The 13,060-nt window shown below is 40.1% G+C and overlaps 1 protein-coding gene across 1 annotated transcript in view; it reads left to right on the top strand.

Annotated features, from left to right (window-relative positions):
* Positions 1 to 1,330: 1,330 nt before the first annotated feature.
* The window catches only part of LOC108707191 (chondroitin sulfate synthase 3), a 169,133-nt gene continuing 157,403 nt past the window's right edge, over positions 1,331 to 13,060 (top strand). The window contains exon 1 of the mRNA XM_018244267.2: positions 1,331 to 3,438. Coding sequence (XP_018099756.1) covers positions 2,766 to 3,438 — 673 coding nt within the window. The 5' untranslated portion in view covers positions 1,331 to 2,765. The remainder of the gene's footprint in view (positions 3,439 to 13,060) is intronic.

Raw genomic sequence — 13,060 nt, 5'->3', positions numbered from 1 at the left:
TATATGCTGGGGGTGCTTTATTATAGTGGATACAAGAAAATTCACTGGCACACATGTACTAGCAGGATAAACCTTGCTAATTAATTGAGTGTATTGCAACATGCAATGTTTCGGTGTGACCCCCTTTATCAAGCATATAGACATAAAATGCACAAATCAATTTAAAGTTTAAGCAGGTAAAGTGATCTAAGGTGTGGGCGTGCTAAACATTAATTAAGTAATTAACAATTCATTAAGATATAAATAAATGTAATTAAGACATAAATAAGTGCATTAGCCAATATAAATGGTTAATACTAAAAAGTCATATTATGTGGTTTATACAGTATATATTAGTTTATGATAAAATTCCAAATTATGTGACAAAAAGCATGCTGCCATATACTTTGCAATTGGTGCTGTATTATACACAGGGGAGTAGGAGGCATATGGATTTAAGGGTGTGTCTTAATATGACGTAACTTTTTTCACATATGAGTGACATCCATTCCGTGCAATGAGCACCAACCATTTGGTTTTTTGGTGTGCTATTAATGTGAATATGGTCTTGTGGTAACATGGGTATGGTTTAGAGTGGGTGTGGTCTAAAAACAGGAAGTGGCTAACACCTGCTTCCATTATCGTCCCTCCACCATGTAGAAAAATTCTGTCCCTCGGTACCATAGAAGTTGGACAGCACTGATCTAGTGGAACCCTGGAATTTCTGTCATGTTCATGTTGCCTAGTCCATGTTTGTGTGAAATTCATCAGAGCAGGCTGGATAGGTGCTTTGGTGCTCAGCTCAAGATGCTAGGAGCATGCGCGGGTGCAGGTAGATTTGGACACTTGTATCCATTCTATCAATTGCAATTGTGCTCAAGTTCATGAATAATCTCTGCAGAGGGTGAAGCAGAGTTGGTGTGGAATTAATGCCATGATGATAAAACTCTGAATTTCTTACAGTATTTGTAAAGTAGGGATGCACCGAATCCACTTTTTTGGATTCAGCCGAACCCCCGAATCCTTCGAGAAAGATTTGGCAGAATACCGAACCGAATATGCAAATTAGGGGTGGGAAGGGAAAAACATTTTTACTTCCTTGTTTTCTAAAAAAAGGTCATGAAATTTCCCACCCATAATTTGCATATGCAAATTAGGATTCGGATTCGGTTCGGCCAGGCAGCAGGATTCGGCTGAATCCGAATCCTGCTGAAAAAGCCCGAATCCTGGCCAAATCCCGAACCGAATCCTGGATTCGGTGCATCCCTAGTGTAAAGTAACACCCTTTATTTTGATCATGAAAAATTGCAATACAAAGAGTTAATCTGCCAATTGTTTACACCAGATGAAATATGCCATACACCACTTTAGAGCTGCCATAACTGATTGGAGTCAGGGGTATAAATTCAGACAGCAAAAAAATTCTCATGTGAACAGCAGTATAAAAATGTAGTAACAAGCAACTCCGTTAGCACCTCGTTTGTATGACACAAAATAAGTTGCTTGTGTGGGAGGCAGGTCAGTATTACATAGAGCTGTAACTGCTGCTGCAGGGTAATAAAGAACTAAAACTGCACCCTAGAGACTGAATTATCATGGAAATTGAAGAACACTGGTTTGTCTTTGCCAATCACTGAATTTTCTACTCCCTTGCACTTTAATAACTGCTAACTAGTGATCTTCCAGTTCTGTCTCAGTTCATGAGAATGGTATAGCTCACATTGCCTGCACCGCTTCCTAAAAATTAGTACTATGAGTGGACACTCTTGAGTTAAACCACCCATTTGACCTTGGTGCCATAAACCTCTATGAGAAGTGCATATACTGTCTGTAATTTAATGCACACTACTGATTAAGGATGCAGAGCTATTCTGAAGTAACAACAAACAATTCCATCAATTCTACACGTTGGTGACAAGGTAAAAGAGTGCATCGCAATTTACTCTTTCCAGAGGGGAAGGAGCCGAGTATGGGACATTGTTCTTAGACAATTGGACTAGGGAGGGGATTTACACAATGAAGGCACATGGGCTGCTCTTCTCTGCCTGTACTCCCCTCCGCTGCCTGCCTGTGAGACACTGGAGCTCAGACGCTGCTTACAAGCCAAGTACTGATGCATGCAAGTGCTGGCAGTGCATATAGGAAGCCCCCTCCTTACTGATTTTATGTTTCTTAGGAGATGAAAATGCTGAAGGAGAAGGGGTGGGAGTAAAGTGAAGGGGAAGAGTTGTGAGCTGAAAAGAGAAAGTAGGAGGAGAGATTGCTTGGAAACTCTTGGACTCCTTTTTATCCATGGGCTGTACTGCTGCCAGAGAGTCTGTGCTAGCTGATCCTTCCACTGCGGGACTAGGCCGGGCTGAGGTGATGGAGGACAGTGGCAGAGGTGGCATGAGTGAGGCACAGGAGCTGCTGTGAGGTTGATGGCAGCAAAGGGAGAAGGTGGAGCAGAAGGAGGAGAAGCAGCTGCAGCCTGCTGTATGGAGCAGGGGAGGCGGAGAGATGCAAGGGAGGTGCAATGAGCATTGACAAGCTGGCAGCTCAGACACTGCTGTACTGTACAGGCTGCTCCAACCTCCCTCTGTCCGGCAACTTTTACTCCTAACAAATCCTGAGACGCCGGCGTGTGTAGGGCTGCCAGCAGGGAAGGTACTGGTGATAGCCACACATTTGTCTCCTTGTCATTAGCATCCCCATTAGCCTCTCTCTCTAGTCGTTAGATGAGGATTTGCTAGAAGTCTGTGTGCATCTCTAACACCTTCACACTGTTTGAATCACTCTGCAAGTGGATGTGGAGAATGGCTGTGAGGTCTAGGAGACAGTGGATGAGTGTGATAGTTGGTTTGGTCCTGGGATTTACAGCAGCTTCTTGGCTGATCGCCCCAAAAGTAGCAGAGATGAGTGAGAAGAAAAGAAGATCCAATGTCTGTGCCTATTACAGAGGGGCTGCGGAGCGGGTGCAGGGTATTCCTGGGGGCTTTACTAACCCCGCAAGGGGTGACCTCTGGCATGGCAAGGTTATGGTGGCTAACAGTAGCCCAGCTCCTACAATAGAAGAGGAGGAAGAGCCAACAAAGAAAAAGAAAGAGAGCGGGGAAAGCAACAACACTAGCAGTATCCAGGGTAACCACAGTGGCAGTGGGGGCTGGGGTCCCCCAAAAGATACCCCAAGTAATTTTCTCTACGTTGGAGTCATGACAGCCAAGAAGTATCTGGATACACGGGCAGTGGCTGCCTACCGGACTTGGGCTCCTTACATTCCAGGCAAGGTAGAATTTTTCTCCAGCCAAGGCTCCGAAGAGGTGCTACTGCCTGAGCCAGTACCCGTCATATCCCTTCCTGGGGTAGATGACTCCTACCCTCCCCAAAAGAAATCTTTTATGATGATCAAGTATATGCACGACAATTACCTGGACAAGTATGAGTGGTTCATGAGGGCTGATGACGATGTTTACATCAAAGGCAAGTAACCATGCTAACATGTTATGAGCTAAAGTTTAACCAGGCATGTACAGGAGAGCACACGTGTGACACGCTGTTGTCTATAGGCACACATACAATAAAAGCTAGTCCTGCGTCTGCTGTGAATGTCATTTGCTTTGCACTTGGGATTGAATGACACTAGCCCAGATCATGAATCAATTCAGCAAAGGAAGACGCTTACTTCCAGAATGAGTTTAGGGCTTCTTCTTTGCTCTGAAATAACTGGCACCTGACACAATGACATGCTTGTGAAACAGTCAGAAATCAGTTCTCTCTTACCTTCATTTAATAAGTGACTGTCACAGTTGATAAACACAGAATTGCTTCACTCTGTCACACTGTTCATGGTGACATAGCCCATAATATTCTCTTTTCCTATTTATATTGACACAATCATTTTATTATTCCACCTACCAGCAGCATAATAGTACATGGTATTTTTATATGTATTTTTAATTAGAATGTCTGCATGTGTTTTTGCAAATGAAATGCCTACACAAAAGTGCAGTATTTCAGCCTGTGAACAAAAATAGCATTGTAAGCAAAGTAACGTAAAGACCTGTATGAATTCAGCATACTGTAATGGTGACGTCCAGGACATTCCCATAATAAGTGGAAAATATTATTGTTGCCTGGCTGTCTGTCACACAATGAAGCATTCTGTACTGTACATGGAATTTCATTATTCTATTGATGCAAAGAAATCTGTTTCTAACTACAGACAACCAGAGCTTTTCATCACAAGCTTCACCTAAAATACTGAGATTCCAAAGGTCCCGCCAAACTTTCACACAGTAATTCACTTTTGCTTACGAAATGCTTATGCTTCCTTAGAGCAAAGGGAGACAATGAGCTGTTTCCTATTCTATAAAAATTGTTTGCTCCCCATAAAATATGCTTAAAACCTGATTAAAGGTTTTCTTTGTCACAAAATAATGGCTTTTCAAAGAAGTTTTATTTTATCTATATACAGAATATATATGTTACATATAAATGTTTCTATTGTGCATATTTGTTCCATTTATGTCATTTATTAGATGTCTTCTTAAATCCTACTGATGCTTTGGTGCAGATACTTCCATAATATCTGTGTATATCATCCTGTGTATCTTGTGCCATTAAGAAACATCTGTTGTATTGATGTCTGGTTATAAGGGGGCAGTTGAGTATTTTGAGCCATTTAAGCCAAATTAACTGTGGGGGGTAGAGTCAATTTGATAGGCATTCTCAGTGCCTAACTCTGTACCCTGGAACCCTGGGCCAGCATCTTTTGTCTGAAAAACACAGAGCCGTGCCACCATCAGCCATTTCTATCACATAACCCTGCCACCATCTTTTTTGAATGTGTTTGCAAGATTCCTGGGTGCTCTAATGGAAAAAAACCCCATGGGACAACCAAGCTGTCCACATCCAAGCTGATAACTTCACCTCTAGGCCAACTTCTACAGGAGATGGTTAGCAGGTCCCAGGTTAGCAATTAAAATCACTGAAAGATGTCTGGCATGTTAGCACCCCAGGGAGTTTGGTTTTCTTTTAATAGCATTTAGGCTCTATGCTTGGTAATGCAACAGAAAGCATATCTTCCATTAAGACATTTCAATTGTAGCAATGACGTTTACACTTGATTCAAGAACTATATTGAAGTTTTAGATTTCTCCTCCAGGGTAAGAGTGGCTTCATGATTTACTCCATCCTACACAAGGCCCACATCCAGCCATGATTGTGTCAGTCATACATGTACATGTACATCTGGTGACCGGCACCATCATATACTTTTCAAAGTATAGATTGGTTCAGATTAGATTCAATAACATCAGAGATTAAAACAGGGGTCTAAAGTCGTAACAATTTTCCTGGCGGAGTGAACTGGAGTCCTTTATACTTAATAATGTAAACCAGTGCAGTGGGGAATACTAACGTTTGCTAAATCAATACTCATTTGTGCTCCAAAGGGTTCAGCCATGGCTTGACTGGTGTCTGATGCCTCTAGCATCCACTTTTAAAATGCCAGGTTCACTGTTGATATGCCAGTGGCTGCAGGATAGTGCTTTTCAAATATTTATCAAAACTAGTAGAAAACAGTGAACTTTTAAAATAATAATTCTGCGATGTTACGTGAACTTATAGATGTCGAGTAGCAAGTACAGTATTAATACTGTATAGGAATAGGAACTTTGTAATATTGAAATGTTTTTTTAGTAGGCCTAAGGTATGGTGATCCAAATTACAGAATAAATCCTTATACAGAAATCCTGATTCTAACCATTTAGGATAATAGATGATAGACCTGTACATACAATAGCCCAGAGTATGAATTTGCTACCTAACAAGTCACGCTGCACTGGGGGTGCACTGAAATAAGAGCAACACTTTTTCTTTTCTCCTTTTTCTGCCTCCCATTAAATGACACAGGGTACATTCATGTTGGCATCCTTTATAATTATCTCTCTCATACTAAGCCAGATGCAGCAAGATGAGAAAGACTTATCTCCTTATTCAATTCCAGATTTTCCCATAAAGCCAGATGAAATTCAAGGAGAAAAACTTTTGTCACTGTTTATCGCATACAAACTCTATTGAGGTCTATGAGAATCATTAAAATGTAATTAGGAGAAAAGGTTTTATGTAATTAACCATAACATAACACATTCTCATTTATTTGACTCTGTCCGATTGTTCCTTTATAGTGATGAGCGAATCTGTCCCATTTTGCTTCTCTTTTTTGCTTAACTTTTTTTTTTCTTTCCAAATGCATTAAAGCCAAAAGGTGTTTTTTGTTATGGTGACTTTTTTCTCTCTGCGACAATTTTGTCTAGGGGACTTTTTTGTTGCTGCAAATTTTTTCCCTGCAAATTTTTGATGCAGTTTCGCAAAAACATTGGCAGAATTTTGCAGTGAATCAATGCTTGGCGAAAAATTTAATATTCTAAATTAAATATTCCTTAATTAAGATATTTATTTACATTTGAATGCAACTGCAGTTCTCCCTTCAAAATTGTTAGGCCCTAGGATCTGCTGCCAGCAGATCACTTTCCAACCATCCTTGTTATACCAAATAGCACAATGACTGTAGCTTTCAATGTACTTGTTATATTAGCATTACAGTGGCATTTGCCTGTGAAATATCATGCCTGAGGTGACCAGTCTGTGCATCTCATTAGCAGTAAACTGTGACAGCCCTGCATGAGGTACCAAAATGCCCTTTGCACATTACTTTGTTTACATTTTAAACAGCAATAAACATGGTCCTATAATACCAATCCAAATGTTGGAATTTCAGAGTACGTGCACAGTATAGGGAACAAAACCGCCTGAATTTAGAAGTTTGCAGATAATTGTGATATTGGTTATATAGTGCATTATCCCATATCTAATGTCATATTAGAAGTTTCATTTCTATTTATTTATCAAAAATGTTAATCCCCATTGGATTTGGGGAGTGAATATAAGGATTTTTCAAATTGCAAATAATTATTTTTTTATTAGCCGTTTTTTAGTTGCTTGCAGTGCAATCATATCCCCCACATACCTGCTCATGCTTTAGCAGCGTGCAAAACCTTCACGGCCTGTGGCCATCTCTTCTTCTTGGCCCACCTGCCTCTGCTGCTAGTCCTGCCTGCCTACCAATGAAGAAGTAGGTAGTCAAGCAATGGTAGGAGTGACTGTGAGGCACATTGAGCAGTCATCTGCAGACAAGACTGTCTTCGCATTTTTTATTGGTAGGCGAGCGGGACTAGCAGAAGAGGCAGGCGGGCCAAGAAGAAAAGACGGCCACGGACCATGAAGATTTTGCACGCTGCTGAAGCATGAGCAGGTAGTAAGGGTTTAGAAGGGTGATAGTGATCTGAGATGCTGCTCACCAAGGCTAAGAACTGTCACACCATTGACAGAAATGGTTGCTCATACCAACAAAACAGATTAAGTAGAAATTGTTGATGTCAAAGATATCAAACTGCTGGGAATTCATCAGGATCTGTCCCACTGGTTCACTCACAAGTATACATATTTTATTCTGAGGACGTTATCTGTTAAGGAGAATTTCCACTTTAAAGTGCATGCAAAGTAAGCACCTTTAGCAGCACAGAGTACATAGAACATTTGCAGAGCTACCTACACCAATAAAGCAATATGGACTCACTTCCTACAGATCCTATACATTATTGATGGGGCACCATTCCTGACAGTGTAATGAGGCAGCTTCCTTTCTGTGTATGTAAACATTTCCATTTCCATTTAAGAATTGGTCTATGAGCCTGATACGCAATGCCCTTATACATTTCTATATATTAAGCAAACAAATTTGCAAGGATAACCTATTTACATCTGCTATATAAATAGTGATTCACAAAACACTGGTATTTTTTTCTGCCATTTGAATATTTGCTATTTTTTGAGCCAAAATGCCTCTGCCATAATGAAAATGTTATGGAAAAATGATGATATGTTAACTTGGCCTAAGTCTGTACAGAGAAAAATTTTAGGAGCACAAATTACATTTTCACAGCCCAGAAATAACAGTTTATTGCCATGTATACATCGCTTTTTAAAATTCTGTGGCATTACAGCAAATCCGTAAAACTATAAGATACCTTCTGTGATTTTCTCGTGCTCACAACATTTTTACAATTTGGCGACCAACACTTTGCACAGTACACTTTGTGAATACCTCCCATAGTGTTTAAAAAAACCTAGAAAGTATCCCAGTTAGTGGCATCGATGTTCCCTCCAATTAATTCAAAAATTCTTGTGTGGACACTTTCTAAACCAGTAGGGGCAGTCAAAAAAGTTTGTGCGCACCACATTTTATTGTGTGCGCTGGCCTCAAGAATTTTGTGTACCCACACGAGTGCGCAACTTAGAGGGAACGCAACTGTTAGAGTTGTTGTGGTTTCCACGATTCCTTAGGTTCAAGTTTGCAGCCTTGATGGAAGGAGGCTGCTGTGAGAACCCTGGAGCTTCCCTCACTTTTGAGAATAGTGGCAGTTCTTGGGTTTCCCTGCATGGATAGGTGCACTGCGCATGATTCACAAGAGGAAGTGGCAAACAATGGTTGCGGAGGGCAACTACTGTATATAAAAATGTAAAAAGAGCACTTAGATAATTAAAAATGGTTATTGTGTATGTAAAATTCTATTGTTTATTAGCAATAAAGGCCTGATTTCTTGGAATTGATAATTTACATTAATCCCTGTGACACACTAATGTTCAGGTTCAAAATTTCCATGAGTCATAGTTCTTGGAGCAGAATATTTTGCCAATACCCAATAGTACGGCTGTATTTTCAAAGGCTTTTACATTGTGCTGTATAATTATAAACTCAAATATAAACTCAATCTATACGCCTAATGAATTCTTCATATGTATTCATTAATTGGACTACATTTAGAAACAGTGTATAGCAGGGATATATGGTGTCAGCCTAATTTTACTTAAAATATTTATATATTACTTTGAAATAATGATTGAAATACATGTCTGTGGATGGTACAAAACTGCAAAATGTATCAGAAGTGCAGCGGGTTGTCCTGGACAAATGGTGATTTAGATATCAAAGTGGAAGGTCAAATCCAAGTAAACTGGTTCATTAAAATGGCAAACTGTTTAAATCCTTAATGGAACGAGGGTTATTGATACCTTTTTAACGCAAGGATTAGACTTTCATTGTCTAATGTATAACATGGAACATATTCTGAACTTTCCACAATAAACTAATCATTTTCTGAAGTTTCCACAAACGGCAAAATATGTAGCAATAGTTATCCTAGCGTTTTAAATTCTATTTATTGATGCAACGGATCAGTAAAATAATCCCAAAAAAGTCTCCATTTCTTGGAAAATGTCATGGCAAAATCCAGGTTGCATTTTACTGTAGTTTTCATATTTAGATAATGCTGCCATAGAAAATAACGTAATAAATTGTGAATTGCCAAGAATGGTGATGGAAGTGGGTACTTCTGGAAAACATGTCAGAGCACTGGTAATGGTGCAATCCCCACTGTGGCCAACTGGAGAGAATTTCTGCCTGATTCACAAAAAAAATGCAAACAAATTTCATGGGTTTTAATGCAATTACGGCTGAGGACAAATCCACGAGCAACCCAATTACACTGCCAGTGTGGGAAAAATGCTGCAATATGAGTAAAAAAATGGCAAATTGCATTGTAATTGCACTGCAGTCATAAATGTGTCCTAGTGTATAAATATAACACTGTAGGTGTCATATAGACCTGTGGTGGAAATAAAAATGTGGATTGACACTGTCCAGGGTTGGGGTCTATTGGCAGATCCTCTGGTACTCTGACAGGCCAGTCTGACGCTCATCATCATCATTATTTTTATTCTGTTCACTAAACAGGTAGCCAGGTTTATTACCTAGGCAGCCATGCTGCATATCAGGTCCGGACTGAGAATTAAAATAGGCCCTGGCATTTCAGCTACATAGAGGCCCACTCAGCCCACTCAGAGGCCCAAATAGCCCCCACCAGCCCACTAAATACTGACTTTCTATGGCACCTTATAGCAGCCCCTCTGGCATTTGCCAGAACCCACAGATTGCCAGTCCGGGCCTGCTGCATATACAGAATATAAAAATGTATTTGCTCAAACTTGATCCTTTTGTTCTTGTATCTGTTCCAGATACAAGAATTGTGTTTTAGTTCTATCAATCAAGTTTACATGGTTACATATATATGTACATGTATATACTCGAGTATAAGCCAAGTTTTTCAGCATCCAAAATGTGCTGAAAAAGTCTACCTGACTTGAGTCAGTACCAGACCAGACCCTGCAGACAAGTGAGCGATAAAGCCAATGCACACCCGATACCCGCAGGCAGGTTCGGGTTCAATATTGGGGGTTTGTGGTGGGTACAGGTCAGGTGCGGGTTATGCTGAGGCACTAAAATAGTGAATAGGGTCGGACAGGACAATGTCTTTGCAGTTTCCCTGCAGAACAACACACAGAAGTGACTGGCCCCTCAGTACCTGGGATTGTGTTATGGCTGCTCCTGCAGGCAGCACTCACAGACCCACATAAATCCAAAACAGGCAGCTTCCAGAGCCCACATAAATCCACCCCCCTGCACCTCTTCTCCTTGCCACTGTCTGCAAACATCCCCGCCACAACTGTGACGTTCTCCACCAAATCCTCCCGGACTCTGTTTTCCTCTTGCCCAAGTTAAGAACAAGTTACTCCCCGCCCGCTCTCGCTCAGCCTCTACGGCTCTCGCGAGACTTTCAGCGGGCAAGATGGCAGTGGCCAGTTGAGAGTGTGGTATGAGTTACTATGGTAACAGGGCAGCTTAGTAATAGAAGCTAACCAGGGGTGCTGATTAGCCCCTCCCCTGCTGAGGGGGTGTGTGACTGCTGAATCAGGGTACGATGGAGACAGAAGTTCTTCTGAAGAAGGTATTTTGCCATACATTTATCACATACGTTCTAAACAGTGTTATCATCACCACCTTGTTGTTATATGGCGCCTGGGAGTTGACGAAAAGGAAGATGTGGGTGGTACAGAGTGAAACAGAGGAGAGATTTAAGATGGTAGGGCAGGAGTAGGAATGCGCACTACTCGAGTCAATACGTTTTCCCAGTTTTTGTAGGTAAAATTAGGTACCTCGGCTTATACTCGGGTCGGCTTATACTCGAGTATCTATAGACATAGTAGGACTCATTTGTAAATTTCGTGCAGGGCAGAATGATTCTCACAGTGAAATTATTTGCCCTATGCATGGTTTTATTTATAAAGCTGGATAAGAGTTGTGTACTTAATGTGCAAACAGAATTGTGTTATTTTTCAGACTGCGAATGTCCATAAGAGCTTTTTTAAATATGCCAAAAAATGTAAATTGCGAACACAAATTGCGAACACTCCATCTGAGTTACGCCACAACTTTGGTAACAGAGAAAACAGTGTTGCAAACTTGAATTTAAGTTACTGTGAATGCTATTTAACAACCTCGCACACCGGGCGCACTCACCCGTCTTATTTGTGAGCCATTCTGAAAATTTATTCACAATGCGAATTCGTAAAAACCGGAAATATGGGCACAGCAGTGGAATAGGAAGCATTCAGAAAAAAGTATGGGCAATACAACCTTCTGCGAATAAATATACGCTACACAAACTTTATAAATGACCCCCGATAACTTTATATTAAAGAGCTGCAACTGATTATATGTCTTTTCCGGATGTTGCCTTTGCCTCGTTTACATCAGTACACAAAAATTCTTCCATGAATTAGTCAGGGATAAAAGCAAAATAAGTGCTATTTTCTGTAAAATACTTTCAAGCCTAAATTGCCTCCATCATGAAACCAGTAACTGAACAAACCATGTAAATGTATGTTAAGTGCTGAAGGAAGTACTTGAGTCAGATTTTACACTTAATTTAAACAATTTGGGATCAAAGCATGCTTTAATCTTGGAGCCTTATCAGGATTAAATATCCTTTTATGTAAAACCACTGGTTACATATCCAACGGTCATAACAGCTTTACAAACTATCACTTATTTGACAAGATGAGAGAAAGGTTTGTGTGCTAAAATCTTTCTTTTAAATTAATGCCAGCAATTGTATAAAAAAAACTTATTCAATGTAAAATATTTCATTTATGTGTCATTTAACTTGCCAGTATTATTACAAACAAACATATATAAGGTCGGAGTTCTTTTACAATAATTTGCCAAATCATTTCAAAGAGTATTTAGATAAATTAAGAAATGTGTCTGTAATAGGATCTTTGCTGTTACCATATTATCTCACTAATGAGCCCCAGAATTGTGATTGCTTTCTGTGATATACAGAGCCTCGCAATGCCTGAAGTAAAGTCGGAGCTGCCAGCAAATGTTGCAGATGTGCTATAACACGTACGTTATTCAGGAAACTTCTTACATCTAAGTGTTATTTGCCTTTAGTGATTTAGTTATAGCATGTCATGTATTCAAACAGAATGATGTCATGTCAGCAGTCAAATTATTAAGTCTATTTTCGGGGGTAGACAGAACAAGAGATCACAGTAGGTGGCTCATTGCCGTATGCAGATCAGTATAGCGAGACTACATAAATACAATGCTGCCAGTGTTTTAGTTCATATGGTACCCTTAATGTTTACATACTGTTTCCAGAAGGGTTTCCTGCTTGGCTGGCTTCTAAAGCAGAATTGCATATATTTTCTTCCTTCTCTAGTTAAGGCCTGTGAACATTGCAGGGACGGGAATGGGATTTTATTTATATTAAAAACAAATACATACTGTATGTGATGGAATTCTTGCATAAAGGTGGCCACACAGTCAGTGTCATTTCTTTCTTTTAAAATAGCACACAACATGCAGTATCTAATCTAGAGCATACTATTGTCTTGCTTCAAGGGATTATTCTTTCATATAAAAAAGAACCACCCTGGACCTGCTAATTTTATATTTTGAGACTACCTGGTCCCAATTCTCCTTCGGGACCTGGGTCAAGGTCTTCTGCATGCTGGTTCAACTATTGCCTGTACAACTGCCAGGACAATGTTAGTGGTAGCTCCAGAGTTCCTCAGTATTAATAGTTGCAGTTGTGCAGCATTTATCAGAAGTTGGACACATTGGCAATCATGAGGA

The sequence above is a fragment of the Xenopus laevis genome, chromosome 1S (genome assembly GCF_017654675.1).
Source record: "Xenopus laevis strain J_2021 chromosome 1S, Xenopus_laevis_v10.1, whole genome shotgun sequence".
Lineage (NCBI taxonomy): Eukaryota > Metazoa > Chordata > Amphibia > Anura > Pipidae > Xenopus > Xenopus laevis.
The sequence above is the reverse complement of the archived record's forward strand: the minus strand, read 5'-3'. Positions and strand labels throughout refer to the sequence as shown.